We start from the raw sequence: 26,689 nt of genomic DNA on the forward strand, positions 1-26,689 counted from the left end.
ATCCCTTTCTTTCGGATATCATCTGCAAAAGCAATAATAACAAAACACACTCATATCTTGAGAAAAATAAATTGTTTTAATCATTTTTATTCGAACAGTTTTGCAGTGGATTTACTTGATTCCGAAGATTTTTACAAATCACGTATTTTCTTGAGAATTTCATCTATAAAAAAATGTAAGACAATGGCTATATTGAAACACAATTTACCACTTGCATCGTTTGCATCCAAAAATTCTCCGTTCTCAGCTGCTTCTATTCTTGCTAATAATTCACTTCGATCCATAGCCGAGTTTACCATCGTTTTATTGCTGAAGAACTGCTGGTTGGATCGCGTAAACATCGGTCCCATTTTGAAACCTTTCTCGTCTGATTGTGTGAAAGTCCAAACTGTGCGAGCCAGTTTGTGGGCTTCAGATGCTAGCTCTTCCTCTGAATCGTCTGTAGTTCCTTCAACATCTCCGAACAATTTTAGCTCGAGCGGATGCAGCTCGTCACTCTCCATCAGCGAAAGTCGAGCGCTGTCCGTCCAACGCTGAACAGGACACCAGCAATTTGTCCCAAGCATTTGTCGTTTTTCTGCATATTCTCGTAAACGCTGCAAAAAAAATTAATAGTTATATTGAATTACTTAAAGTATTGAATAGTCTTCACTCAGTAAACACATGCAACTTTTCCTAATAGATCGTCCATCTTCTGGAACCTTGCTAGTCGGGAAATCTCCACAAATTGAGGAGGATGAAGAATGTGTTCAGACCTTTCTTGCTTCGCAAGTGCTTCGAACGGGTTCATAACCTGCATGTCTACAGTTTCTCCGCCATCTTCGGTTGCATAATCAGGCAGAAATGGAATTGAGGATAAATAAAAGGCAGTGTCGAAACGATAGGGGAGGATTGAGGGGGGAGTAAGCCAGTGAGACCACTCGTAGAGATTTTCAACAAGCGGACGCGCATTTAACTCATTGCATAGCGTTAAGAATTCAGACGCTGAGCCTTCTACTGATTTCCGCCACTTTGATATTTCGCTTTTAGACGGCAGGTGTTTTCCTTTATGTTCGGGTTTTTATCCTTTTCTAGTCAATCTTGAACTATGTACGTGCACAAAACATTAACAATTTACCCTTTCCTTGAATAAGATTTCCATCTTTCTCAACAAGAAGGATTCCTGACTCTTCGAAGCACTCTCTTATCGCCGAAATCCTAAGCGATAAGTCTCTTGAAACCGCTTCTTCCCGATCGGATCGGAATAGTTTCGGTCGTGGAACGCTCCTTGCACTCGGTGGAGTCAGCTCGCCAATTGTCGATGGAGGGAAGAACTCCATCCACTTTGAGTCTCCGTCAATAGAAGAAATTGCTCCGCCAGGAAACACATAGGTTGATGCCATAAAACGAAGCTTCGCAGAACGCTTGAGCATAACCACACCATAGTCGCACGGATACACTTTATGCTTTGAGAAGGCATAATTAAAATAGAGCTTAGATATTTACTGACAAATTTATGAAGTATGCCTTATTTATTTATGCCCTCCTTCAGCGGGGTCGTAAGAATTAAGGTGGCTGCTTTTCTAAATTTTTCAACAGTCATTTCTCTTTTTTTCGTGTCAAAACTGATTCTGATTGGTCCTTGTTGTTAGCGAATAACGGTTTTCGACGAAATTTCAAATGGTAATTTCATACATTTCGAATCAAAAGAGATCATTTTGATAACTCTATCCAAGTGAGGAGTTTAATTTATCTATTTTTGTTTTCATATTCCTAGAACTAGCATTAGAGTAAGAACACTGGCATCCAAATGCAACGGAAATGCAAATAAGACGCTGATGACGAGGAATGACTCAGTCTTAGTGAGTTCTTGTTTGGTTCCTTTCTTCCCCTTGACTTATCGCTGGAAGTAATCATTCACTGATTATCATTGATAAGCGTTTACTACTCCGGTCCCCCGCTGTGAAACTAAGAATTCTGATCACCTGCGATTCAATACCCCACCAAGCTTGGTGGCGCTATATGCTGCTCACTGTGTCTCATAAAAGCGCCTCTGAATCTGAAAAGAACAAAACATTTAATTTGAAGTCATACAAATTTATTAAGTTTGATTATCCGACTCCTTGAAATGCCAAAAGCCGCCCTTACTGACGAGATGAAGAAAATAATCCGTGAAAAGTATGATAACACCGAACCTAAAATGAAAACGGCTGATCTTAGCAAGTGGGCAACGAAGGAGCTGGGCAAGCCGATCTCTCCGGCAGTCTGCAACGCTATCAAAAAGACGTCGAAGCGGGAAAAGGAAAGGGTTCATATTATTCTACTCTATTGTCAACATAAGAGATAGTTAACATTTTAGTATCTCCGCTAGTTTATCAATTTTGAACCCTTGAAATAGCTTGAGAATCCTGGACGAGCCGCTTTCGAGGAATTCGTTGCCTTCCAAGCGAAGGTCTCCTTCAACTCCCAACGGCAATACGCCTCCCGATCTGACATCATTGAGATCGCAAAGTACTGCACTGGAATCAACTTCTTCGGTAATTTTCAGCATTTATAATTATTCATATTGAAATCTTTCCAAGAGAAAGAAAACATCCCTGCCTTGAATTCAAACTGGTTTTCCATCCTCCGCGATTCTTACGGACTCCCGAAAAATGCCCGAGCTCTGACTGGAGGTTTTTTCGCCATTCCTTCTACCGCTGCCGAGCGACGAGCACAAGACAGACGCATCCAGATGCAAGCTGATTTCAGACTCCGACCCAAGGTGCTAACTCCTTACAGCTGGGAATTCATCGAGGAGAAATATCTCTACAACTGGGCCAACTCCGACTCCGGCCTTAGCTTCAGCAAACTCCAGGACGAGAGCCTCAAGTTTCTCCTCACGGAACGCCCACAGGGTCCTCCACTCCAGGTAGTGGTTAAAAACCCTTCTTCTCTAAATAACTTGATTCAGGTCTACAAAATGCCCTACGAGAGACAATCTCCCGACTTCGACGAAATCCAGTAACTCAAACAACGAATGGCGGCTGCAATTGTTGTAGCGACTAGAATCCTGCCCTGGCCTCAGTATACTGTAGAACTGTTGCTGCTAAATCTCTCTTCCTTTTTTAACCCTGCTGTAGAGTTACATCGGCACCCTATTGTTAGCATGTTAAATAAATAAGACGAAATGATCAAAAAGAATCCTAACTATTCACTTTTTTAGACTGTCAGTCTTCCTTGTTTTCAATTATATATTTATCATCAGTAATATGAAAAATGAAATTTACAGTCGACTCGCAAAATTTTGATCTTTTTTTGGTGATCTTTCTAACACTAGTATCTGTATGCGTCGTAATTATATTAAAAGTTGAAGTGAAAAAGGTCGAAGGGATAATCTCATGGCTGAATGGTGGGCGCTTCCCACTGAATCGTTTCTCTCTCGCTCGAACTGAGTCGAAACGCGGATCATTGCCCGATACTTGAAGTGCCTGTCTATGATTGGATTTCAGTTCGTTCTTACTTTCGAAATCCATCAGGAAGCAGCGGAAGGTGTCAAAGGCGCCCGAGAGCATCCAGTTACAAGCGCGTGCACCGGAACCACGCAGGTTCAATCCAAAAAGGTTATAGCCTGCAGCTACCCTAAACTGAGGTAAAACCTAAACTGAGGAATAAGAGACTTTTTCATCAACGGCTTTTCCTCGAGCCCCATCGGAATCCAAGGCTCGGATATCCTAACAAGGTTGGTAGCGCTATATCATATAGGCTAATAGACTATTAGTAATAGCATACAGGCATATAATATGTAGCTCACCTGGCGGTAGCGTATCATTTTATTTAAATTTAATCATCCGGATTATAATAATAAAATATTTTAGTCGAATCGCCGAAATGCCAAAAGCCGATCTTACTGACGACATGAAGAAGATCATCGCTAAAAAGTACGACAATACGGAGCCTAAAATGAGCACAGCCGACCTCTGCGAGTGGGCGGCGAAGGAGCTTGGTAAACCCGTCTCAGCTGCAGTCTGCAATGCTATTAAGAGGACATCAAAGAGATACAAGGAAAGGGTTTATCTCAGACTGGTTTTATATTTAACTTAAGGTGTAGAAACTTCTGGGAACTGCCTATATAGAGAGTGAACCCTTAAAAAAGCAAGAGAATCCATCACAGGCAGCATTTGATGAATTCGTAGCATTTCAAGCGAAAGTCTCCTTCAACGAACAACGGATGTACACTTCAAGAGCTTACACCATTGAACTCGCCAAGAACTGCAGTCGACTGGATTTCTTTGGTGAGTTAAGATTTTTATAAATAATGTAAGAATTTTCTCAGATGGTGAAAAAATCCCTGCTTTGTCAGCAACCTGGTATTCCGCCCTGCGAGATTCATACGGACTTCCGAAAAATACGCGAGCTCTCAACTTGGATCATGTGGAGTATCGAGCTCCAAGAAATGATGACGAGGAACGTGCGATACAGAGATATTTTCAGATGTATGAAGATTTCAAGGTCCGGCCAAAGGTCCTCACTCCATACAGCTGGGAGTTCATCGAGGAGAAGTATCTCTACCACTGGGTCAATGGCTGCTCAAACCTTAGCTACAATGAGCTCAAGGAAGAAGATCATAAACTCCAGTATCAGATTCTCACAAAGCCTGAAGAAGTGCCAGAGGCAGGCCCCCCACTTCAGGTAAAATAAAAATTTATATTTTATCTAAAATTATCAATTTAGGTTTACAAAATGCCCGACGAGGAAGAATCTCCCGACTTCGACGAGGTCCAGTAACTCAAAAAACGAATGACGGCTGCGATTGTTGTAGCGACAAGACTCATACCTAGGGACTTTCACGGAAAAACGACTGCCCTTCGATTTTCGTAAAAATTTCCTTAAAAGTATGGATTTTTCAGCTGATTCTGATGATACCAAAATCTTTTTGATCGGATAATGCTGCGGAAGACAAACTCAAGACTACTCTTAAAGCTGACCGATTTTTCACCCGAGTTTTCTGGGTCACTTGCTTATTATTTTTCGAAAATTTCTTTGCAAACATGAAGCTTAGGACTTCCGGGAACTTTTTTGTGTTAATCACCCGGTATTGTTTGCATCTGATTCCGTGTACTGGGTCAAAGCAAGCACCCACTGAGATTATGGCGCGCGTTAATGCTTTTCGGGCTCCCCGCGCAGCGTGCAAAGCACTAGCGCGCCGTCACTTTTACTTAGTTATCTGATGATTGTGGCCGACTAGTAGAACCAAGTAAATTTATTTTTTGAGAGATTAAGAAAAAGGGTCTGATAGAAAACATATCGAAAAAAGAATGACGAGGCAAGACGAGCTCTATACTTTTTCGATCTTTGAAAGATAAATTCGATGTTTTTCATAATATTCAATATTTTTTGCCAATTTTTCGATCATATTTGGAATCAGCAGGTAAGAAAACATGTTTTTTCTGAAAAATCAAGAAAAACGGATGGCTATTTCGGGTAGTTGGGAAAGCGAAAATTGGGCCCTCGCGCTCCCGTGATAGTCCCTACTCATACCATTGCCTCAGTATACTAAATAAGTGTTGCGCTTAAAATCTCCTTCATTTTAGTTTCCTTTCTAATATTATGATAAGCCGGAAGAATGAAATATAATGATGTTTGTCTAATTATAAAACTATTGTTACACTTGCTAAGCTCATAATTAAGATTAAAGTCTTCCTTGTTTTCTATTTGAATTATTTTTCATACTTATTATCAATTATCATCAAGCGCCTTCGAATATCCATATTTTCACGCTTGTAGCTCACTCCGTCTATTAAAACTGCTCTTTCAATTTAAAATCTAACCAAATGATTATTTTAGTCTGAAAACTCGAATCATCGAAATGCCAAAACCCACCCTTACGGACGAGATGAAGAAAATCATCCGCGATAAGTACGACTCCACGGAACCAAAGATGAAAACAGCCGATCTTTGCGAGTGGGCGGAAAGGGAACTCGGCAAGCCGATCTCTGCTGCAGTTTGCAACAATATCAAAAAGACGTCGAAGCGAAATAAGGAAAGGGTTCATCTTAGAACTTTACTGTGGCTTTGTACAAATCAAGTTCATCTAAAGTGAACCCTTGAACAAGCTTGAGAATCCGAAACGAGCCGCTTTCGAAAGCTTTGTCGCTTTTCAAGCCAAAGTTCTCTTCAATACTGCACGAAATCGCACATCGAGAGCATCCATTATTGAAATCGCTCAGTATTGCAGGGAGCTCGAGTTCTTTGGTAATTCTAAGATTTCACTTGGTTTTTAAAAGTTTTTTTAGACAAGAAGAGTATTCCTGCGTTCACTCCATCCTGGTATTCGAATCTCCGTGATTCATACGGTCTGCCGAAGAATACTCGGCCTCTTCAATACGCATGGAGGCCAATTGTTCGAACTGCTGCCGAGAGACGCGAAAGAGATAGACTAGACCAGATGCGTGCTGAATTCAGGGTCCGACCCAAAGTGCTCACTCCTTACAGCTGGAAATTCATCGACGACTGCTTTCTCTACAACTGGCTCAGCCGTAGCCACAAGGAACTCGATTATGACACTATCCCGGCTGACCGCCCTAAAATGCCCGTACTCCAGGTAATAAGCAATATCTTTTATTGACTAAAAACGATATTTAGGTCTACAAGATGCCCAACGAGGCAAAATCTCCCGACTTCGAAGAGATCCAGTAATTCAAGCAACCAGTGGCGGCTGCAATTGTTGTAGCGACTCGACTCCTGCCATAGCCTTAGATTTACTAAATTGGTATATATGATTCTGTGAAGCGCCTTTTTAAATACTGCTAGAATGATATATAGATATGTTTGAATTGAATAAAAATATAAATCCAAAAAATTAAAAAAGACAATTCTTATTTATTTATTTTCAAAACAGCAGGTTGAGCAATGAATTAATGCGGTTTTACTGAGCTATGAAAAGTAGTTCGAGTAGTTTCGCGGCGCTAACAATGGTCTGCATAATGCATTCTATTGGTATCAGTCAATAACACATACAAAAGTCGCACTTGAGGTCGGCATGTTTAACTTTCACAAATGATGCCTTCCATGAAAGTGTTTTATGATCTCAGTTCACTCGAGAATTTTTGAAGATGAAACTAACCAGTTTGGTACTAACTGGTGGGGCTAGCAGCCATGCTGCTGTCTGTAATCCAGTTGTCGATATGCAAGATAATAATCGACAGTATGAAGGCTTATTTCTTCAAGGTAAGCAATAGCCAATAGGTAAAAAGCAGTTGAAGTAATATCAAAATAGGGGGAGTAAATGATTATGACAAGTGTGTCTACTTTATTGATAGAGCTGAAACGTGGGCAAATGCAGCGCAGGAAAGGCTTATTAGAGATGAAGAAGGCGACAAATTATGGGAGTTAAAAAAGCATAAATCTGTAAGCTTGAAAGTCATGCCAAAATATCGTTCCGATGCATGATGGTTGTAGCAACCCAGTCTACTGTCGAGGAATGCTCGCATCTATCCATTCTCAATCACAGGAACAAAAAATTGAACAATCAAATTTGCGACAAGAAGAAACGTACTGGATTGGTCTTCGAAATCATTGTCTAAATTGCGAGTTTGACTGGGCAGATTTGTCACCAATCGATTATACCAAGTGCGTTCAGAATAGTCTTTTTTCGCCTACAGTATAAAACGTGTTCTTCAGCTGGGGTGATGGAGAGCCAAATAATGCTGGCGATGGAGAGGATTGTGTGACCAAGGGTGATCACTGGAGTAGCTACACGTGGAACGACGATAACTGCTCCAAGCCTTACAGATTTATGTGTGAAGCCTACACCTCTGAAATTCATCCTGCTCCGGACCCATGGGAGTCCGCGAGCGGTGGATGCAAGACTGGCTGGACCAAGTTCGGGAACGGTTGTTTCAAATCGTTTGGAGGCAAACAAATGAACGGCGAGGACGCTCATTGGAAAAATCTCGCTGATGCTAAGGCCGCATGTGTTGCTGCCTGGCCAGGATCAACTCTTGCTGTTTTTCATAACCATTACTACCAATACTTCGCTACTTCTCAGCTTCACGAGCTTGGAGTAACAACATGGATCGGAGCGGAGAAAACATCCAACCAAGATCACTATTTTCACTGGATGGATGGTAGCAAAATGAGCTTCACAAACTGGGCTCCTGGTGAACCAAACGGTAAACACTTTATTAACTATTATCGAATATATCTCAAACTCCGATAGGCGAACTGTCTGGTGAAAATGGCGTTGAAATGTATGCCAAAACAAATTACGAGTTTGGATCAAAAGCAGGATCTTGGAACGATATCTGGGTCGATCACCATAAAGGCATAGTATCATTTCAGTATTCTGATGTTGAAACTGATCGAGTCGTTCCTAGATTAAAATCATTCAAAAACAATTTGAGTTAGTTGTAATTTTTGATAACTAAATAAAGCTTACATGTGCAGTCACGTCGTCGACCCTATGGAATCAGGGACTGGCCCGAATCCACTTAATTGCCCTGATGGTTGGACACCTTATCGACACTTCTGCTATAAGTTGGAAGGAGCTCAAGAATCCGGTCATAAATCGTTTGATGATGCCAACGGTAGTTATTCGTTATAGACAAACAAAAACTATTTTCTTAGCTGATTGTATGGCACAAGATAAACGTGCGAAATTAGCCTCGATCATTGATGATCACGAGTTCAACTTCATCAGGTCGATGTTTTATAAAACGCTCGATCTTAACAAAGGAACTATCGTGAGGATTAAAGCATATCTTCTTAGCATGTTAAATCTACATTGAGAATACTCCTGGTCCATGGATTGGCCTTGAAATTCGACAGGACAAAGATGGAGCAGTCAATGGAAAGTGGCTTGATGGCTTCTTGTACCAAGTGGATTATTGGGGAAGCAAGCAACCTGATGGAAATATCATCCCAAAAGATGGATCAAGAGCATGCGCCTTCATGGAAGTACCGACTGGTTTTTGGAAAATTGCCGATCAAGATTGCAAACAGGAACAGTTTCACATTTTACGGAGACAACAATTATGTATTGGCGTGAAAGTTATTTTTAAAACTCTCAAAAAGAGATACCCATACGTTTGCAAATTAAACATTGAAGACCTCGACTTTAATCCAGATCACTGGGAAGACAAAAGAGGAGAACCATTAGACTGCCCAACTGGCTGGACTGCCCTCGTTTCTGACGAGCATGTTTGTGTTCGTGCAGGAACTGACTCTTTCAACTGGCAATATTTTTTAAATATATCTCCTTGTTATTTTTATTATAGGTTCGAAGCCGAAGGCAAGTGCTCGCATTGGCATTATGGAACTGGCCACTTGGTCTCTATTCACTCTGAAACCAAAAATACTGAAGTAAAAGCACTCTACCAATCTCTTTCGGACGTAAGTCTACACTCTACTAGTAGAAGGTCATCCATAATTATAATTGGGCATTATAGAAAGATTTCTGGGTTGGGGCTAGGCGAAATCCAAACAACGCCTTTGTATGGACCGATAATACGGAGTTTCTGTATACAAAGTGGTCACAAGGCGAACCATCTGGAGAGTGGCAGGTAAAGATTTGTGTGAAATTTCTGCTTATTGAAATGGATAAGGGTGTTGCTGAAGATTGTGTCCACCTTCGTAATGATGGCTATTGGAACGATGCCTATTGCGCAGATGACTACATGGGATACGTTTGCCAGATTTCAAGAATGTACTCTAATTGCGTCAGTAAGTCACTTAGTGTATTTTCGTAAAGTTAAAATTGATTAGGCACACCAGAAGCTGACAAAGAAATTTGCCCTGACGGACACGACGAGCGCTCTTGCAATCTTCTAAAATGCTGTTGGGATCCAACAGCAAAGAAGAAATGTTACATGCCTGGGGTAAATCGAAAAAAAATTATCAATACCTATCTGAATTCATAGCTTGGAAAAAGCTCTGATGGAATGAGCCCTGGTGCAGCTGCAGGAATTGTGAGCGGGGTTTTTATCGCGCTCAACTTCGCTCTCTTTGCCTTTTTTACTTTGCGAAATTAGAACTTCTCATTTTTATACGCCTGCGACTGTGGAAGTATCCTTCTGAATAAATTCACTTTTGATAAGATGTTGAGCTGAAAAAATAATTTATTTTATAATTTCCTCAGTTCAGCAGATGTTGATCAACCCCTCCTCAACTAGGCTACAGTTTATTACTACAAGAGTGTTTCATTCAGGTTTCGTCCAGTTAGAGGGTCTTCATCGTGTTTCGGATCCATTCTGTATGAGCTGCGACCTAAAGAATTTTCTTAGATGGGAAATTCAAATGAATTATTATGAACCATATTTATGCGGAAAGTCAAAGTGGCGGCCCGTTTCTAACCTCGATTAGCTGTTTTTACAATACGGTCATTATTATCGTTGTTGTTCCGAGGATTAAGATACTTTAGATAATTATTATAGATATGCTCCCCGATATCCTTGGCATGATGATTCAGAAGAACGCGAATCCGGGGAATCCCCGCTACATCTATCGGACTAGATAAAAATTGTTCAGAGCGTCAGGCGTGGGCTGTTTGATTAGTATAGACATGTTAAACACTGATTATCAAATCTTGATTATCTTTGCTTGAGTTTTTTCTCTTAAGTACCTTGGAAAATACTGACGGATTTCCAGCAGTGTCGCATTGAACACCCCAAGACATTACTCCAGAAACAACCGGTCGTCCGTAGCCATTGTCGCAAATCAAACCGCTTCCCGCATCTCCGGGACATCGACCAGTCGAAGACTCGTCGTCAGTCTGCCAGTTTGGATTTCCAGCGCAGAATTCTTTCTCTCTAGATATTTTTACTCATAAATACTTCTATACGACTTACGAATCGAAATCGCCATCAGCATAGGTAGATGTGAGGGTGCAGTGGTCAGCTGGATAAACGTTCACCGCGCTCTCGCGGAGAACGGCCGATGAATCGTCGTAATTATTGTTCCATCCGGGCACATGGCACATTTGCCCGGCGTATGCGTCTTTGTCGGGCAAACATGCAGTTTTGTAACAGTTCTGACGATTACAGACCGCCGGTGCGCTCTCCTTTGATAAATCTTGTCTCAAATAACATTCAGTTGCGTACCTCTAGGCTTTCGACTTTCACGATGGCAAGATTGACACCGTTAAGAGCATCTGGGTGGGCTTCCCATCCTAACGCATTGACGTAAAATTCTCCCTTCTCGAATTTATTCTGGTTGTGGTCGCCGATTCGAATCTAAACAGGTATTATAGCTTGCTATTTTTTACGAGTTTCAGATAAATACCACAATCTTCTCGAAGTCGCCATAAAAACAGGAAGCAGAAGTCAGAATAGCATCGTCACTGATAATAGTTCCAGCACAGCGATAACAATCACCTTCACCGGGGCAAAGGTTAATTCTCGCCATCCAGGGATAAGTGTTTCTCTTAGCTGTTACTCCCATAAAACGCGATCTCGCGAAACCGAAGCCAGACTCGACGTCATTTGAACAACCTTCAGATAACTTTGATGGAATTCTCTCGGAGCCAGGTTCGAATCCCCACGCAGGTGTAGGCGCAACTTCGAAACTCTTCTCTTTCTTTTCATTTGCAGCGGCTTCTTCTGCGCTAGCAATAACACTGTCGATCCAAGCAATTTGGGTGTTGACTGATGCGAAGACAGAAGGTTGACCTTCGTCGGAGCAGTCGACTCCCATGAACGAAGACCGTGTACAACAGCGGAATCTCCATCGATGCAGACCAAAGGACTGCCACCATCACCCTTTTTATAAATGGTTAAAATACCGATATATTAAATCACCTCGTTTATTTTTATCTTCATACCTGGCAGGCGATTTCATGTCCATCGACTAGCTTGTTACCATTACGATCTGGAATACCGGCACAGAACTGGCTTTTGTCTCCGATAGGAAACTCTCCAAAGGTATCCGTGAGTCTACTGTTCGCTTCGCAGTATTTTCCGGGCATAATGTTCAAAGCGACATCACGTGGTTTGAGTGAGAGCTTGTCCTTTGCGAGATTTCCCCAGCCAGCGACCCAGCAGTGTCGTCCAGCTTTAGGAGCTGTCTCAGCAAGACAAGCGTGCTCGAAGCAGTCACGACACGCAGCCGGCTTCGCATCATTGAGCGAGGGCACTTGGAGAAGGCAGACGTCATTATGGATGCCGAGACCCACACCAAAGTCGTCAGGAACATAAAATGCCTTTGGCGAGACAGAAAATGACCACGGTTCATCGGAGTATAACAAACTCCTTCGACCAATATTGATAGAGAACTAATGATTTATTTTAATTTTTTATAATTAACAAAAAATGACTTTGGTATAATTTAGGTATACCTAAATACAACTTACGTTATACGATATATCACGAGTTAGATACTTAGTTAAATACTTACATCAGCTGGATTGCCAGTGGCACAACAATGTCCTGCAGTTAGGATCCACTCGTCGTCAATGATTGTTCCAGTGCACTTGAACTCACCATTTTCAGAAATGGGAGCGATCCAAGGCCATGCTTTCTCACTGGCGACGGTGCCACCGAAAATATTTCCTCGCGCATCTCCAGCATATCGACGTTGTCGATGTCGTGTGCAGCTTTTTAGTCCACTTGGAAGTGAACTCTGTGCTGCTTCCCACCTCAGATTCTGAGCAGCTATAGACGAAAGCAGGGCCGTCCCGAGCTTCATTTCTCTCTCTAACTATAACTCCACGAGTCCGAGGAAACTCTGAGCGCGCTGAGACCCGGCAGAGACTGATAGCAATCGCCGAGAAACGACGGCATTCGAAACGCTAACCAGCGCATACACCATTCCAAAAATTCTTGTGAACCACATTCATGGTCAATTCAGAATTGACAATTTTATGATATGTGAGTTTATGTTGTCGTTGGTTACCACTTCTTATACAGAACATTGTTGCCTAGAAAATAAGACCTCTTGCGGTTAATAATAATTAGTAAACTAAAGTTTATGAAAAGATAGAACTGAATCAGCGCAATCATTCACAATTGCTCTTTCATCTATTGTGACGACGATTTACGATTCAGTGGAGTAAGAGGGCCTCGGGGTCTCGCAAGAATAATTGAAGCTCATTTGCGCTGAGAGAAGAATAAAATGAAGATACTGCTCTCATTTTTGATATTCTTCGCGTCCAGTGCTGAAGGAAGACGAGGTGGCGGAGGAAGAGGAACCAGCGGATCGAAAGGTTCTTCGGGTTCAAAAGGATCGTCTAGTTCAAAAGGATCTTCCAGTTCAAGAGCTCCATCGGTATGTCCATTAAAATTTGCGAGTTCGATGGAGACAATCGTTTTAGAAAACAAGCAGTAATGGTTTCAAATACACCCCTACAACATACAAGCCAAGTAAAATGTCATCAGGCTGGAGCAAAAATGCGAAAACCGCCGCAGCTGCTTATCTTGCATACAAAGCTCTAAAGAGACCTCGTCATATTCTCTACACAGGGTCTGAGAATTGCTTGTTTTTTTTTATTCAAGTTCAATCATAGATACGGTTATGATGGCGACGATTTTGAGTGGAACGATTCTTACGGCTACAATGGAGAAGTCTTCGGGGACACCGTCGAAGCATGTTTCACATGCGAGAGCATTAACAACAACAACCCTGTTTGCGAAAGAGCGGATATACTTTCAGCAATAACGGACGTTCCGGTTGAGATATGTGGGCTTGGTAATGTTTGTGCCACAATTTTCGGACAACTTGAAAACAACGATTACATATTTCGCGTAAGATTTTTCGTATCTTAAAAGAATCGTCACTGGATTTTAGCGTCGATGTGTTCCGACACGAACATACACGGATTTGATGCAAGGATACTCTTCAAATTCTTGTGATCCTGATTATCCAAATGCCGACCTCTACTGCAACTTCTGCGACAATAACCTTTGTAATGGGTGGCGCATCACTCAACTTCCGGATGAAACACTCGTTAGCTCCGGCGAGGTCGTCGCTCCTTCTTCACTCCTTCTCTTCGTCATACTGGCCCTCTTGAAGATTTAGACCAAATCATGTTCTGAACCAAAAATGTCCACTGAAAATCCAATAACAAACATGTTAGATGTTCACAGAAACTATTTTCTAATCAATTGCCTCTCTAATAAATCTAACTCATCCAAAAACAACCCACAGGTCTTGTTTTGCTTCATCTACAAAAAAATAAGTTTATCAACAAAATCTTTATCTACGATAACGACAATTTATTCTATCGGTTTAGCGGTTGGGGTAGAGTTTTAGCGAGTGAATAAATTATTTAGGGTTAGGGTTACGGCTTGTATAAGTTTATCAAGCCTGTCTGAGAACTACTTATGTACACACTATTTGCGGTCTTCGTTGTTTTTATGCACTTGTATAAAAGTTTACGATGAGTATAATTTTTCTGGCTTATAGTCGTCAGAGGGTTCCGCGAGAAAAAGAGTTATGTTGCTAAAGCAGGTTGTCAGCTTGAAAGCGAAAACAAATGGGTTCTGTATTTAAAATTACATTTCCAATTAGAGATGATATTTGAAATTTTCTAGCGGATTTTAAGGATTTCTAACGTTTTTTGAAATGTGAAAAGGCATTTTTGTGAACTGCGGCTTTTCAACGGGAAAGAGAATGATCAGAAACTTCTCATAGGAACGTATGAAAAACAATATTTGTCAAGATAGGTCTTGAAAGTCATGCGCGGCGAAGCTAGAGAAAATGCTTTGGATCTATCTGCATCTGTCTCAGTGCTCAGACGAGGAAGCATATTCATCTTTAGCGAGGGTGAAGAGGTATGCAATAGCCAATTATCCTGACTTATTCTAAATCGCAAGGAAACTACTATCGAAATTGTGGATCGTAATTTGGGGAAAGTCAATCGTTTCGAGACGCTTATTCGTCACTCAACGGATTACGCTTCAGATCATGATGGTAAAAATTATGACTTTATTTTTAGCTAATAAACATTGTTAGATTCTGACACGGAAGCGTACCTATCAGATACGTGCTCGGAGATCTCTAACTTCTCCTTCACTTCAAATGTCACGACAGGAATCGTTTTTGCAAAGACAAAAACAAATCCAGACAGAAATATAAAAAGACGGTGATAATTAAAGCAAAAGTTCATAGACTTTTGAGTAAGTGGAACCGTCTATCACGTGAGAATCACGCTCGCATCGAGAATATTATAACAAGTATAATTAATTCAGACAAGGAGTCGAAATTTTTTATCTTCCAATTTTTGCCACAATTTTGTTTGCAAATTCAAAATTCTAAAATGATGATGAATAATGATATTATTATAATATTACTTATGTTCATTCATTAGGTATTATATGTGAGTCCTGTATGATATAGATAGGGATAGAAATTCAACTGACATTACCCGAGGGATAAATCTATATTTTGATGATGTTTCGAATTGTGAAACGTTTGAAAAGCAAGCCAAAGACGTCGCGGAACTAACCGAAACCGGGCTCCTACTCAGCGGCCCCTGTCGATGGTGGCGGAGCACAACTTGACCGACTATGGAGTGTTTTAGTACGCGAATCTGCAAGCGAAAATAAATGCTATCGGTGAATGAGTAACATGAGTATAAATGTTCTTCTATTGATTCTGTATCGATCGCAGCGGGATATCGATAATATTTGATGAGCGCATCCCTTTTTTCGCCATTTCAGATTTTTGTATTCTGCCGTGGTCACGTGATACTTGCGTGAGTCTCGAGCAGACCAGCTAAAGCTGAAAATTCTGAATTTTCAATAAAGAACAGCTACTTTCCATACGCGACGAAAGTAAAATCGAAACAAGGTGAAACGCGTGATTGAGTCTGATCCGTAGCACACTGCGCACTCGGCAGCCACCTCAGAGCAGCTCCCTCAAAAACAAAAGAAGTGAATTTGAAAAAGAAAACGATCGAGGAAACTACCCACAATCTAAGCAAAAAAAAACAAAATAGAATTAAAAAAAGGAAGAAATTACTCAGATAAAAATAGAGAAGACGAGGGAGGAAAGATTACTCACAAAGACTGATACGTGATTGGAAAGAAGCCAGAGTATGAAGATATTGTTATGCTCCTTGCTTGCAACGAGCGGAGTAGTGACCGGCTGGTTCGTGGAGAAGGAGATCACCGGATTCGCGAACCAGCCGGTTGAAATCCCGCTCACATGGGAAGAAGAAGATACTGAAGGTAAGTTTCAATACATAGGCGGGTCCTAGGGTCGCTCACGTTCAAAGGCACTTCTCACCTCGTTAACAACGAGACCCACGGGGCCACAAGCCCCTTCCTTAAGCTTCTTACCTATCAACCCTCTTTACGAATGATCAGAAATCCCCTTTGCTAAAGTCACCCCTGAAACAAATATGAAAGAATAAGTTGTTATCCAGGTTTAAGATTTATCGATCTGTTTATACGCAAGAAGCACCAATGAATCCTCGATCGTGTGTGCGGACCGAACAGACTCCAAGATTGAAGTGCCGGCAAATACCCTTCCGGCTGGCAATCACAAAATGATCCTGTTAGAAAGATCACAGACCGCCTCGGACCAGCTCATGCCAGTTCCCAACGAAAATTCCCAAGATGCCTCATTTTCTCAACAGTTCATTCTCAGACTAAATCGAAATTACAGTCTATTCATTGTCGATCAAAGTATTGGTTGGCTTTACTTCTTTTTGTGGTCGGTGTCCTTCTACCCGCAAGTAATCATGAATTTCCGTCGAAAGAGCGTCGTTGGCTTTGGATTCGATTATTTGGGCTATGACTACGTCGGCTTTGCTGCTTTCTCGCTTTACAACTGTCTCTTGTTCTGGAGTCCTGCTGTGTTTAATCTTTATTTGGACAATTATCCTGGTGCAAGCAACCCTATCCAACTAAACGATGTGCTTTTCTGTCTTCACGCTGTGCTCATACAAGTGAGTAGCAAACAACTCATATAGCGGATCTTATTCTCGTTTAGACAGTGAATCTTTATCAATGCCTTACCTACGAACGTGGAGGACAATCATTATCAAAAGTCTGTGTTTCTATCCTTGTGCTCGTCGGAGTTGTTACAACTGCGCTAGTGATCGTAGCTCATCTGGGTTTGTCCGAAAATATCGGCTGGTTTCAAATTCTGCTCATGGGCAGCTATATCAAAGTTGGAAGTAGTGTTATCAAGTACATTCCTCAAGTACTGCTCAACTACAAGCGTAAATGCACTCTGGGCTATGCGATCGACATGGGTAACAATATTTTTGATAACAAGAAGGTGATTGCCATTTCAGCTATTCTCGATCTGAGTGGAGGAACTGCTTGCTATCTTCAAGTCATCGTTCAATCCGTCAATGCTAATGGTCTGTTCAAGTCATTTTATTACGTTTTTCATGATCTTATAGATATGACAATCATAACTGGCAACTCTGGTAAATTGGGAATCGGGCTGGTGTCTGTCTTTTTCGACATCATTTTACTGACTCAGGCATCGTTTTCACTGCTGAAAAGCAATATGCCGCTGAAGTAGCTCAAAATAATGTTGCAAGTTGAAAACAGTGAAAGCATTTCTGCTTGTATGGAAAGAACAATGAACAAAAACTGCTAGAGCTGGAGAAAGAAGTTGACGAGGAAAAATCACCCTTTGTTTCTCAGCGATTGGGATCATTCTTGGGATCTCGCGTTGGCTTTTCTCCAACCACCTCTGCAGTTCTTTACCACGGCGGCCGCGGCGATCTTCTCGCTTCCACAGCCTCCTTCCGAGATGTTTTCAATTCTAAAATGGACGTTCAACAAGAAGAAGTGAGCTTTAAATCCAAAGAATATCAAAATCAAGTTCTAGGTTTGGGCAAATGTAATGGAGTCTGTGACAGGCTCAAGGCCTGGATTCGGATTGGATTCAAGTGAAGGGTTTCAACGCAGCTCTAAGTGAATTTCTGATTCAACTATTTGACTGAAAACTCGTGTTGAAATCTAAACAGACAAAACATTGTGAATCAACGCGTCTAGAATACTTGAGAAAGAAAGGATAATGCTGCTAAAACATACTCGTCTGCTACCGTTTGTTATTATTCACTTGTGTACATCTGTTCCATACTTCTAGTGAATATAAATCCTTCGAAGAGTTTACATTGTAAACTTTACATAGAAGTGGATTATCTTCTTTTTCTGGTGGATAATTTTAGCAATATCGAGCGATTGAGCAGTCTGACTCAGATATTTTCCCTCAGTGGAAGCATTCGTGGGGCATTTTCGGATTTTGTTCCCAGCAGCGAAGTTGCACTCCCGCCGCCGTGTTTGGCGCGTTTTTGAGCCGCTCCGAGCCGAAAAAGGGCGCAAGTCGAGGCGATTGGGTTCGAAACCTTGCGCGTGGGCGCGTTCTGGCGGCGCTATTGGTTTTCCCCACCCCCGGGGCCACTCGGAGTGCTCGGCACGAATTTCGAAAAAAACTAGCTCATCTCATCGGCCATAACGGCCAATTGCTTCTTTATTTGCCACTCTTGAACTTCAGACTTGGCGCTTCAAAATACGAAAAGAAAAACAATAAACAAACAAAAAGAGTAGCGAAAACCTAAAACGAAAAAATGGGTGCGACGAAACGAGGACGTAGCGCAGCGGGAACGAAGCGAAAAGCTGTCGAACCAACGCGAAAATCGGATAGAGCGAAGCGAAGGTAAAACTTTAGACTAACAGCAAACGTCCTAAAGTGTCCACCTAGCTACGTACCACGAGATGATGATGGAGTCATTGTCCAAGTGCTGGGATCGAAGAAGATCAACGGAGTTGAGCATTTCCAAGTCAAGTGGTCGGACGATGTTCGACCAAAATCCTGGGAGCCAGCAAAGAATGTTCTCAAAGTAGCAAAATCGCTGGTGGACGACTATCAAGCAAATGAGCCTGCTAGTGACCAGAAACCAGCGCAGAAAAAGTCAAAGGCAGCGCCTAAGCGCGGACAGTCTGCAAAGAGAACCAAAAAATCATCCGCTGACTCTGAAAGCAATACTGTTGTTGGTCGATCGATCAAAGACGGACGGGTAGAGTACAAGTTCAAGAAATCAGGAAAGACAAAGACAATCCCTCTTCACAGTAAGTCCTGCGAAATTCTCACCGATTGACCGATCTTAAAAGAACTCGACGAAGAAGAACTCGAGGCTGTCCAGAAGTACGAACGTAAAATCAAGAAGGGTGATTTCCCAGAGGAACTTTCGACGGAAGGCGCAAGCAGTGCTGGCCCGAAAGTCTTCAATGTCGAGGTTAATTGTTTCTGATAAACCCGCTTGCTGAATGTTAATTTTAGAAAATTCTTGACCGAAAAGGAAGTGGCAAGAATCGAAGATACTTGATCAAATGGGAAGGCTACAATAGGTAACTTTCACTCGAATCGCTGATAAGTAGCTTGTCTTTTCCCAGCCACCATAACACGTGGGAACCGATCACTAACATCGAGCCAGCGAGGAAAATGGCCAAGGCGTTTGACAAAAAACAAGACGCGCTGGACGAAGAAGAGGCTACAAAAGATTTCGAAGTGGAGAAAATCGTCGAGGAAAAAATTCGTCGCAACAAACCGTGCTTTTTGGTCAAATGGAAAGGATTCAACAGAGAGTATGTTTTGGCCGAATGTTGGAAGAACCACTTTAATTAATTATTTTTAGCTACAATACATGGCAATCAGCCGATAGTCTTGCAGACTGCTCTGAGATTCTCGCCGCCTGGGAAAGCGTGAAACAGAAGAGATTAGAATCACAGCGTCAAGCTCGTGAGAGAAGAGAGAAGAGAAAGGAAGAAAGAAAGGTCCAGCAAGCAAAGGAGAAAGCTGAAGCTGCCGAAAAGGCTGCGAAGGAATCCGCCGCGTCATCAGGAAAAGAATCAGCTCCAGAGAAGAAGCCCGAAGATGCTGCAAAGGAGAAGTAGAGCCAATGGCTCTTCATTTTTCATTTTGAGCATATTTTCTTTGACCTTTCTTGTTCATCCTTGACGTTGAATCCGGACAGAAACGACAGGACTTCCCAATTCCAGCGAAGCCTGAATTTTAATCGAAAGGTTAAAGTCGTTTTTAACGAAATTCATTTTTATTGTACAAATGTGAATACGTCACGGACCTAGTACTAATCCTAAAATCCCCTTTACATGACTCGCTGTTTTCTCCTTCCGCATAGACCCCTGATGTATTAAAATTCGCTTACCATTTTATTCACGAAATCTTCCGACTAGTATTGATATAAGCGGCTTTTTAAGTCAAACGGAGGCGAAAACTACCAGTTTTCCTTGCAGATACTTTATTTTTCTTGCGCTTTCAGGTTGACAATGGGTCTTAAATACTGGAAGACAACAGAAAAATAATTTATCCATCAGCAAATCAATTTTTCTGCACAAAAACTACGAAAAAATGCCCTACTGATTGTAGTCATTCGCCGATTTATGCTGCATCAATTATGTTGATCATCGATCATTCTATTTCCTGTTTCTACAGATATGTATTTACTGTATCTCACTGCTTGATACTTTTCTTTGGTTTTCAAGAGTACTGCCGGTCGGCTAGGTGCAGTTTTCTATATAAGCAAACGACCCATTTCTTTGACGCACCTAGTCAACTTACTCGATCTTACTATATAAATAAAAACGCAATTTCAAACTCTGTTGTTTTTATTTAGGTCTTTCAATATTCACAGATTTTTGAGCAGGGTTGGCAGTACAAGTATTTTTTAGTCTAGTTTCTTCCTTGATTTCATGAGCTCGGGGAGATGTTTAGCCGTCGCATTTGCTCATACAGTCGCGCTTAAATTTTAGAAGTGAGTCTATAAAAAGCTGATAAGTTTACCTCTTGCGTGGTTGTAAAGATCATATTCTAGTTTTAAGGCAGTTTCATTCGCAAGATACTCCCTTGCAGCGTCAGTCATTTGTTTTTTGTTGACGGTATAAGTGTCGTTCCGAATTTGCGAGAGGTGATTCACTGCGCCAGCGAAAAAATCCGGCAAAACTTTTTCGAATACACCTAGAGAACCTTTCAGCTCTTCTAAAATCCCGACAACCACGTATTTTGAGTCAATATTTTGTTTGGCCTGCTGGACGGAGGACTCGTGTCGCTGAAGACAGCTTCTATCGTTTCCACAACTATCAATCAAGTCACAACTATTTTTCGTCGCACAAAAATGAAAAATGAGAAAAGTTGGGACTCTTTCATATATGGTACTGTGTGCCAGATGGGTTCTGTACATTCCCTTCGTCTCCCCGTAATGCAGTCGTCGATGCTTTCGTTGAGAATGTTGGACGGAACTTGTTGCTTAGATCTTCCAGCATCTTGCGCTCGTTTGTTTCCAAATCGCGAGAAATAATAGAAGCTAGCGAATCTATCCACAGGATCTCGAATGAGATTTATATAGACTGGTTCTGCCCATTCAAACTGGTCGAAGTCGATGAAATACTGGTGTCTTTAGAAGGCTTTATGAGTTAGCACTGACTAAAGAGGTTTTCCTCCAAGTTGATGAATAAAGAGCCCGACCTAGTGTACATGACTGGCTGATCCTTAGCATAATTCTTTAATTCATTCATAAATGACTTTTGCTGTGATATTGTTCTGTCCGGCGTTTCACCAGCTTCGAAGACTGCTTTTGAAAGAAATCCATTTTTACGTGAGAGCTGATTTACGAGCATTGACATCGTTTGACTTCCACATTTGGGAACACGGTTGTAAACCACAACTCTGGGGTGGATCGCGTCTGATGTTACATTGAGATCGCTTCTATGAACGAACTTGCTGTCAGCTTCTTTGTGGTCATTCTTGCCGTGCGACTTTAACAGAGTTTTATAAATAATTTGAAATCAAGCAAAATAGACGAAGATAGAAAGTGATCTTGCTGACCCTGCTCTTTTCTCTTACAGCATTGCTTTCACTTTCTTCTATATCAGAATCATCAAGCATAACATGAACCAGGAAGATTAATAAGAGAACGAGGAATATCTCTTTTCGGCGATGTAGAACTGAGCGAAAACACATTCTCTTGCCCGATCAAGTCACTCGACGTTTTTCCCAACTAGAATTAAGTCTTGCCGGAAAAGCCGATAAACCTCGTCGCAGCGGTTGAAACTTGACGTGAACAGCCCCAGGGCGTAATTGACCTAGTGATGTCAACTCGATCCCATTACTTCAAATGGTATTTATGTACCTCTCAAGAAGCTACGACATTGATTATTGGCTACGCAATATTGGTAATTCGAAAGCATACAACTACACGTGCCCTGCGACTAAACAACACAACAAAAATGCATAATAATTTCTGAGATTTATTAAAAACGTTTTGTGAGAAGTGAAACGCGTGAGATGATCGAAATAGGAGTCTTCTAGCAGTCCTCCATATTGGCAAGCGACGACTTAATTTCAGTGTTATCGACTTCGAATCTACTCTTTTTTGCGCTTACCGTATTGCTGAGTCGCTTTTTAGTTTTACCAGCAGCCTCACGAGGAGAGCCCCCTTCTTCGAAGGTAGCTTTGTGAACAGGGACTTGCTTTGCTGCGTCATTTTTCTTCATTAGAGGGTTGCCTTTCGCTCCTTTTTGGAGCGTGTAGTCAGCTGAGTCGAAGTATTGTCGACCGCCGCCCTAAAAGAATTTCCAAATTTTTACCATTTTATTATCGTCTAACTCACCTGGAGTTTCTTCATAAGCATCCCCGGGCCTTTCCTCTTTTCGAGATTCCCGTACATAGATCTCAGCTTGGACTCTTGCTTCTCCAATTCATTTCTCTCCGCAAGTGGCTTTGGATTGCCTTCACTACTCATGTTTTTCAATTCAACTACTCAAAAATCGAGCTTTTTGCACTGAAACTGCAAAACTGGTTTATTGTTGCAGAGATGCGTTTTAAAATTGCGTTGGATTAGGCGCCATCATTCTCACAAATCAAGATAAAGTCGAGAAAACCGTTTCTACGAACCCGTTTCAGGTTCATTGGAAAATTACCGACAATTTATGTCTGATCACCATGCAAGCCTGCATTAGTTATAGAAGCGAATTTCAAGTAGAAAAGTGGTGTAAACACTTTGAATCTTCATTTTCAGGGGCTTAGAGTGTTGTATTAGTTAACAGATGAGCAAGAGAGGAGTGACATCGAAAGTTAAAGATCAATGTAATAAATAGATTTTTGAACGTTTTCAGGGGCTTTGTAGAAGAGTTGCAGAGCTTATTTTATTTCTTGCGCGCAACACTTGTTTGACTACGATTTCGTTGAATAACCTAGTGGTCGTGGCTGGAAGCGGGAGCAGCAAGAGCTTGGATGACAGTTTATTAATAGTGATACTTAATCGAATCCACCTTTTCTGTTAGCCCAGATAGCGGCTCGCTTAGCTCGGTATTCAGCTCGGACAGGCTTGGATTCTCGGTTGAGGACGGTCCACTTATCAAAGTAGTACATGAGTCCGGAAAGACCGAGAGTTCCGGCCTTGGTGAAGGAGTTGACGTCAACGTAGAAGTTGGAGAGGTAGGAACCTAGAGACGAGAATAAGTATTTTCAAAATTTGATAAATTATGAATGAAATCGATGTGGGGCTTACCAGGCATGCCAGAGGTGGTAGTAACGGTGACAGAAGTTCCTTCGGGGAGGTTGTCGGCTTCGGGGTCACCCAACTTCTTTCGCATACCAAGTCGGATGAAGAACCATGGGACGGAGATAAGGAGACCAGCCCAGAGAATGAACTATTTCTAGCTTTATCGAGTGTAAAAGAAACGAGTTTACCTTGAACTCGGCGTAAAGAGTGAAAAAAATGTTCACTCGGGAGTTGACGCCAAGTCCGGCTCCGACGGGGATGGTGGAGATCTGACCATCGTCCTCGCATTTGAGCGAAGTGGCGGAGTGGCCCTGAAGAAGATTTATTGGTCTCTGACTACAGGGACAGCAGTATTCGAAATATTGCTGGTACTTACACCATCGGGGTAGTTCCAGTCGTTGAAGTAAGCATCTCGGGCGGGCTTACCTCCCAAAACCTTGGGGGTGCAGGAAAGGAAACGGATGGGTCGGGCCAGACGATTCATACTAAAGAGATGAAGAGGAAAGAACAATAGGGAAACGACTTTTTGTCACAGATATGAAATCAGTTGAGAAGTTTTAAGAACTGAAGAATGAGACACTTCCCAGGACGAATTAGTGCGAAATCATTGAACTCGATATTAAATAATAAGAATATACAACAGTTGATTAAACGTCTGATTATCTTTGGGAGAGTCGAATTAAAATCAAATATGATTTTCTTCCTTTTAGAAAATGTGTTTAATTTGAAAAAATTAAACAAGGAAATCAAGATCGGCGCTATTTGAAGATCAGCAGAAATCGGTTTTAGAATCATCGGAATTTTAAAGCTAGAACGAATTGTTTTGAATTGAAGTTTCTCCGGCGGATCTAGGCCCTTTCACTTGGCAGATTGAAGGTAAAAAAGGCGCCAGCAGCGACAGTAACAGCGCCTGGAAAAACTTTTACTTTTTATCTATTTAGAACGTATTTACCGATAAGCCAGCTGATTGGAAGGGAGCCGCCAGTCTTTTCTTTGTCCGTGTAAACGTACTGGTTGGTGTAGGACTTGTGATCTTCCTGGCGCAAATCGCCGACGAGATAGTCTTGGAGCAGCTCCCGCGCGTCTGCCGAATGGCCGACGTCTTCGAAACCCTCGGTCGCATCGACGCCTGCGCACTCGAGTAGGATCTCTTCGCCGCCGGGATGCTCGGACAGAAACTTGGTCACGTCATAGACCTTTGATCAGTGTTTAACTTTCGCCTTGTTAATTTCTCAGTTAATTAGTCATCAGTTGTTAACCTTGTTATGGATAACCATCCAGCAGTCCTTGCCAGTGTTGTGCTTGCCGACTTCTTCAAGAGAAAACACCTTCGACATTTTTTTTTCTGAATCGGGAAAGAAATTGATTATCTTAGTTTTTCACCCTTGGAGCGTTATTGGAGCAGACTTTTGATAATACAGAAAATATGAAGTAAGCGTGAAGAATATTTTTGATATAAGTTTTCTAAATGCCACTTTGAGTATTTAGACAGAGTCATATTTCGAAAATTGAAAATATAGACGGATCAATAAAAAAGATGAACAACAACTTTTTTTTGCGTTACGTAACGAGCCTAATGAAGCCTTTTAACGAGGAAAAACTGCTGCATCATAAAATGAAACTGAGTAATCAGCAATGAACGGATTTACCTGCGGATAGAACGCTAACCCGGCGGGGTGGAATTTCTAGTGCTTTCTCTCTCTCGCTCAGGGCGCCTTGATTGGGCGCGCATTATTTGCCTCGCAACTCGACCCGGGCTAGCGTTTGCGCCGCATCGTTCATCGCGCGTAAACGCAAGTAAGAGCACATTTCAGGACTCTCGATACTTTTTGACTCTTACGCAAGTGAAGACGGAGCTTTTCTTTTGTCAAAAACGTGACCTCTTTTGATTGGGCAATTTAAAATTAAAGATTTTTCCTTAAAAAATCGTGAATAACAGAAAATAGAAGACAGAAAATAAAAAAAAAGAATGATCGCGTGGACATATCAAGAATTAGCATATATAAGGTAAATAGAAAAACATCTATTTGACGAGGTTGAGGGAATGGAGTCGGTCTTTTGTTTCCCAGCCGGCGTAGCCCAAACTCGAAAGTTGCTTTTTGATGCGCGAAAGTTTGCTATCTACTTCGTTTTCAACAATAGGAATTTCGAAGCGATTTTTCAGTTCGAAGTCAACCGGGCTCAGTGATGGCAGATTGAACACTTCTGCCGGGCGGGAGATGATGTCTTCCAAGCGCAGAAGCGTACACTTGCCCGAGTAGGTTTTCGCGATTTCGGTGCACTGCGGAATCAGGTTCTCGAGCATCTAAACCGAAACCATTCTATTTCGATTCTTTTACAAATTACGACTCACAAGAACATATTCACTGATTGCATCCATGTAGTGGTCCGAGGTAGGCAGTGTATGGCGTTCGTTGACGACTTCGAGTGCCCACTGTCGCGGGTTTTGAACGATAAGTCCTATCTGTGCCGTTGGCGTCATGTTAAAAGCTTTCTCCGCGACTTCGAGAAGCTCTTTCTCGACTGTCCTAAAATCAAAACTAGCCACTGTAGAAATAGCGACTCTTACTTTTCAAGCGCTTGCTTTGTCGAGCGTTTCCCAGTCGTTCCAATTTTCACGGCGCTAGGAGAGTCTACGTCGTTCTTCGCTCTGGTGTAGCTTCTGAACTGCTCTCGAAGCAGTGGCATGATGTACAGTTCTCCGCCATACGCTTGCTGTGCGCTTTTGATCGGAACTGATCCAAACAGGGATCCTCTAATAACGTCCCTCATCATTTCCTAAAGAGTTTTTAGTCTGTTGATTTGTTTTCACCGAGATTTTTACCATTCCACAACCAGCTTGATCTAATCTAGGCGCTTCTTTTGGCGATCTGTACCAATCAGACGCCTTTTTGAAGAAGTACTCGGAAGCAACTCGGAATCCATCTGAGCCAAACGAAAACTCCTCCGATTCTTCAAATAACTTTTCCAAAATGTCGTTTTGCCTCTCAAGTGTAGGGGCGAATAAAGTTATTGGTGATGTTGTCGCTTTACTAGGGATAGCTTATTTTTATGTAAAAGTCATTCAATCGACGAACGGTAGAAAGGGCTGAGAGTCGAGTTCAAGTTGTTCGAGTGTTTTAGAGCAGAATCTGTCCGAATAGCCAAAGTAGAATGAGGTAAGGACTGAACTCAGCCAAAACAACTGATAGCTGTTTAGACGAAATCGAGCCACAGACATATCTTAAAAATGCTAATCAGAGAAGAGTAAGA

General features: G+C 41.8%; 15 protein-coding genes across 18 annotated transcripts; 8 read left to right on the forward strand and 7 right to left on the reverse strand.

Moving 5' to 3' along the window:
• Positions 1-63: 63 nt before the first annotated feature.
• LOC145709140 (acyl-coenzyme A diphosphatase NUDT19-like) lies at positions 64-1,582 on the reverse strand. The gene is made up of 4 exons (XM_081786822.1): positions 1,577-1,582; positions 1,094-1,445; positions 209-1,044; positions 64-163 (listed from the first exon to the last, which is right to left on the reverse strand). The coding sequence occupies exons 1-3, from the start codon at positions 1,580-1,582 to the stop codon at positions 653-655; spliced, it is 750 nt and encodes a 249-aa protein (XP_081642948.1). The 3' UTR covers positions 64-163; positions 209-652.
• Positions 1,583-2,080: 498 nt separating this feature from the next.
• Positions 2,081-3,132, forward strand: LOC145708349 (uncharacterized). Of its 2 annotated transcripts, XM_081786011.1 has the most exons (5): positions 2,090-2,157; positions 2,200-2,287; positions 2,384-2,516; positions 2,562-2,890; positions 2,933-3,132. In XM_081786011.1, the coding sequence occupies exons 1-5, from the start codon at positions 2,108-2,110 to the stop codon at positions 2,984-2,986; spliced, it is 654 nt and encodes a 217-aa protein (XP_081642137.1). In that variant the 5' UTR covers positions 2,090-2,107; the 3' UTR covers positions 2,987-3,132. The 2 variants fall into 2 exon arrangements, with proteins under 2 accessions (XP_081642136.1, XP_081642137.1); XM_081786010.1 differs by having other exon boundaries at positions 2,081-2,287.
• A 56-nt stretch (positions 3,133-3,188) lies between these two features.
• LOC145707895 (uncharacterized) lies at positions 3,189-5,783 on the forward strand. Its single transcript, XM_081785485.1, has 5 exons — positions 3,189-3,700; positions 3,837-4,029; positions 4,121-4,253; positions 4,295-4,650; positions 4,693-5,783. The coding sequence occupies exons 2-5, from the start codon at positions 3,850-3,852 to the stop codon at positions 4,744-4,746; spliced, it is 723 nt and encodes a 240-aa protein (XP_081641611.1). The 5' UTR covers positions 3,189-3,700; positions 3,837-3,849; the 3' UTR covers positions 4,747-5,783.
• Positions 5,767-6,762, forward strand: LOC145707896 (uncharacterized). Its single transcript, XM_081785486.1, has 4 exons — positions 5,767-6,007; positions 6,081-6,213; positions 6,255-6,562; positions 6,604-6,762. The coding sequence occupies exons 1-4, from the start codon at positions 5,828-5,830 to the stop codon at positions 6,655-6,657; spliced, it is 675 nt and encodes a 224-aa protein (XP_081641612.1). The 5' UTR covers positions 5,767-5,827; the 3' UTR covers positions 6,658-6,762.
• Positions 6,763-7,385: 623 nt separating this feature from the next.
• On the forward strand, positions 7,386-10,048 carry LOC145709142 (macrophage mannose receptor 1-like). The gene is made up of 11 exons (XM_081786823.1): positions 7,386-7,590; positions 7,642-8,132; positions 8,180-8,284; positions 8,394-8,546; positions 8,587-8,702; positions 8,749-9,194; positions 9,237-9,351; positions 9,408-9,521; positions 9,564-9,681; positions 9,724-9,836; positions 9,879-10,048. The coding sequence occupies exons 1-11, from the start codon at positions 7,403-7,405 to the stop codon at positions 9,987-9,989; spliced, it is 2,070 nt and encodes a 689-aa protein (XP_081642949.1). The 5' UTR covers positions 7,386-7,402; the 3' UTR covers positions 9,990-10,048.
• A 10-nt stretch (positions 10,049-10,058) lies between these two features.
• On the reverse strand, positions 10,059-12,668 carry LOC145708470 (trypsin-4-like). 2 transcript variants are annotated; one of them, XM_081786141.1, is made up of 6 exons: positions 11,777-11,917; positions 11,239-11,714; positions 11,058-11,189; positions 10,806-11,017; positions 10,580-10,766; positions 10,059-10,224 (listed from the first exon to the last, which is right to left on the reverse strand). In XM_081786141.1, the coding sequence occupies exons 2-6, from the start codon at positions 11,647-11,649 to the stop codon at positions 10,177-10,179; spliced, it is 990 nt and encodes a 329-aa protein (XP_081642267.1). In that variant the 5' UTR covers positions 11,650-11,714; positions 11,777-11,917; the 3' UTR covers positions 10,059-10,176. The 2 variants fall into 2 exon arrangements, with proteins under 2 accessions (XP_081642267.1, XP_081642266.1); XM_081786140.1 differs by lacking the exons at positions 10,059-10,224; positions 10,580-10,766; positions 10,806-11,017; positions 11,058-11,189 and adding an exon at positions 12,349-12,668 and having other exon boundaries at positions 11,249-11,714; positions 11,777-12,226.
• A 353-nt stretch (positions 12,669-13,021) lies between these two features.
• Positions 13,022-14,076, forward strand: LOC145708050 (uncharacterized). The gene is made up of 4 exons (XM_081785668.1): positions 13,022-13,218; positions 13,265-13,413; positions 13,457-13,694; positions 13,738-14,076. The coding sequence occupies exons 1-4, from the start codon at positions 13,066-13,068 to the stop codon at positions 13,966-13,968; spliced, it is 771 nt and encodes a 256-aa protein (XP_081641794.1). The 5' UTR covers positions 13,022-13,065; the 3' UTR covers positions 13,969-14,076.
• A 289-nt stretch (positions 14,077-14,365) lies between these two features.
• On the forward strand, positions 14,366-15,038 carry LOC145709143 (uncharacterized). Its single transcript, XM_081786824.1, has 5 exons — positions 14,366-14,429; positions 14,525-14,587; positions 14,645-14,723; positions 14,766-14,862; positions 14,905-15,038. The coding sequence occupies exons 1-5, from the start codon at positions 14,386-14,388 to the stop codon at positions 15,036-15,038; spliced, it is 417 nt and encodes a 138-aa protein (XP_081642950.1). The 5' UTR covers positions 14,366-14,385.
• Positions 15,039-15,673: 635 nt separating this feature from the next.
• Positions 15,674-18,050, forward strand: LOC145706702 (cystinosin homolog). 2 transcript variants are annotated; one of them, XM_081784131.1, is made up of 8 exons: positions 15,674-16,121; positions 16,326-16,843; positions 16,888-17,152; positions 17,195-17,263; positions 17,306-17,388; positions 17,466-17,702; positions 17,743-17,802; positions 17,880-18,050. In XM_081784131.1, exons 1-8 carry the CDS (start codon positions 15,989-15,991, stop codon positions 17,907-17,909), a joined length of 1,395 nt encoding a protein of 464 aa, XP_081640257.1. In that variant the 5' UTR covers positions 15,674-15,988; the 3' UTR covers positions 17,910-18,050. The 2 variants fall into 2 exon arrangements, with proteins under 2 accessions (XP_081640257.1, XP_081640258.1); XM_081784132.1 differs by having other exon boundaries at positions 15,990-16,121; positions 16,319-16,843.
• Positions 18,051-18,337: 287 nt separating this feature from the next.
• On the forward strand, positions 18,338-20,547 carry LOC145706704 (uncharacterized). The gene is made up of 6 exons (XM_081784133.1): positions 18,338-18,573; positions 18,619-18,986; positions 19,029-19,153; positions 19,198-19,265; positions 19,311-19,502; positions 19,553-20,547. Exons 1-6 carry the CDS (start codon positions 18,485-18,487, stop codon positions 19,809-19,811), a joined length of 1,101 nt encoding a protein of 366 aa, XP_081640259.1. The 5' UTR covers positions 18,338-18,484; the 3' UTR covers positions 19,812-20,547.
• Positions 20,546-21,959, reverse strand: LOC145706706 (uronyl 2-sulfotransferase-like). Its single transcript, XM_081784135.1, is given in 4 exon segments — positions 20,546-20,675; positions 20,719-21,108; positions 21,111-21,328; positions 21,400-21,959. Coding segments are annotated over 4 exon segments (816 nt in total). The 5' UTR covers positions 21,558-21,959; the 3' UTR covers positions 20,546-20,625.
• A 202-nt stretch (positions 21,960-22,161) lies between these two features.
• LOC145706705 (uncharacterized) lies at positions 22,162-22,757 on the reverse strand. The gene is made up of 3 exons (XM_081784134.1): positions 22,544-22,757; positions 22,317-22,496; positions 22,162-22,268 (listed from the first exon to the last, which is right to left on the reverse strand). Exons 1-3 carry the CDS (start codon positions 22,673-22,675, stop codon positions 22,239-22,241), a joined length of 342 nt encoding a protein of 113 aa, XP_081640260.1. The 5' UTR covers positions 22,676-22,757; the 3' UTR covers positions 22,162-22,238.
• A 183-nt stretch (positions 22,758-22,940) lies between these two features.
• On the reverse strand, positions 22,941-23,945 carry LOC145707681 (uncharacterized). Its single transcript, XM_081785241.1, has 5 exons — positions 23,814-23,945; positions 23,626-23,748; positions 23,444-23,585; positions 23,205-23,378; positions 22,941-23,161 (listed from the first exon to the last, which is right to left on the reverse strand). Exons 1-5 carry the CDS (start codon positions 23,919-23,921, stop codon positions 23,127-23,129), a joined length of 582 nt encoding a protein of 193 aa, XP_081641367.1. The 5' UTR covers positions 23,922-23,945; the 3' UTR covers positions 22,941-23,126.
• Positions 23,946-23,948: 3 nt separating this feature from the next.
• Positions 23,949-24,783, reverse strand: LOC145707682 (cytochrome b5-like). The gene is made up of 4 exons (XM_081785242.1): positions 24,697-24,783; positions 24,390-24,633; positions 24,299-24,347; positions 23,949-24,195 (listed from the first exon to the last, which is right to left on the reverse strand). Exons 1-4 carry the CDS (start codon positions 24,772-24,774, stop codon positions 24,171-24,173), a joined length of 396 nt encoding a protein of 131 aa, XP_081641368.1. The 5' UTR covers positions 24,775-24,783; the 3' UTR covers positions 23,949-24,170.
• Positions 24,784-24,822: 39 nt separating this feature from the next.
• LOC145709975 (uncharacterized) lies at positions 24,823-26,665 on the reverse strand. Its single transcript, XM_081787664.1, has 5 exons — positions 26,515-26,665; positions 26,262-26,469; positions 26,007-26,215; positions 25,791-25,965; positions 24,823-25,742 (listed from the first exon to the last, which is right to left on the reverse strand). The coding sequence occupies exons 1-5, from the start codon at positions 26,655-26,657 to the stop codon at positions 25,461-25,463; spliced, it is 1,017 nt and encodes a 338-aa protein (XP_081643790.1). The 5' UTR covers positions 26,658-26,665; the 3' UTR covers positions 24,823-25,460.
• Between the last annotated feature and the right edge of the window lie 24 nt (positions 26,666-26,689).

This window comes from Oikopleura dioica, chromosome XSR, assembly GCF_907165135.1.
Source record: "Oikopleura dioica chromosome XSR, OKI2018_I68_1.0, whole genome shotgun sequence".
Classification (NCBI taxonomy): domain Eukaryota; kingdom Metazoa; phylum Chordata; class Appendicularia; order Copelata; family Oikopleuridae; genus Oikopleura; species Oikopleura dioica.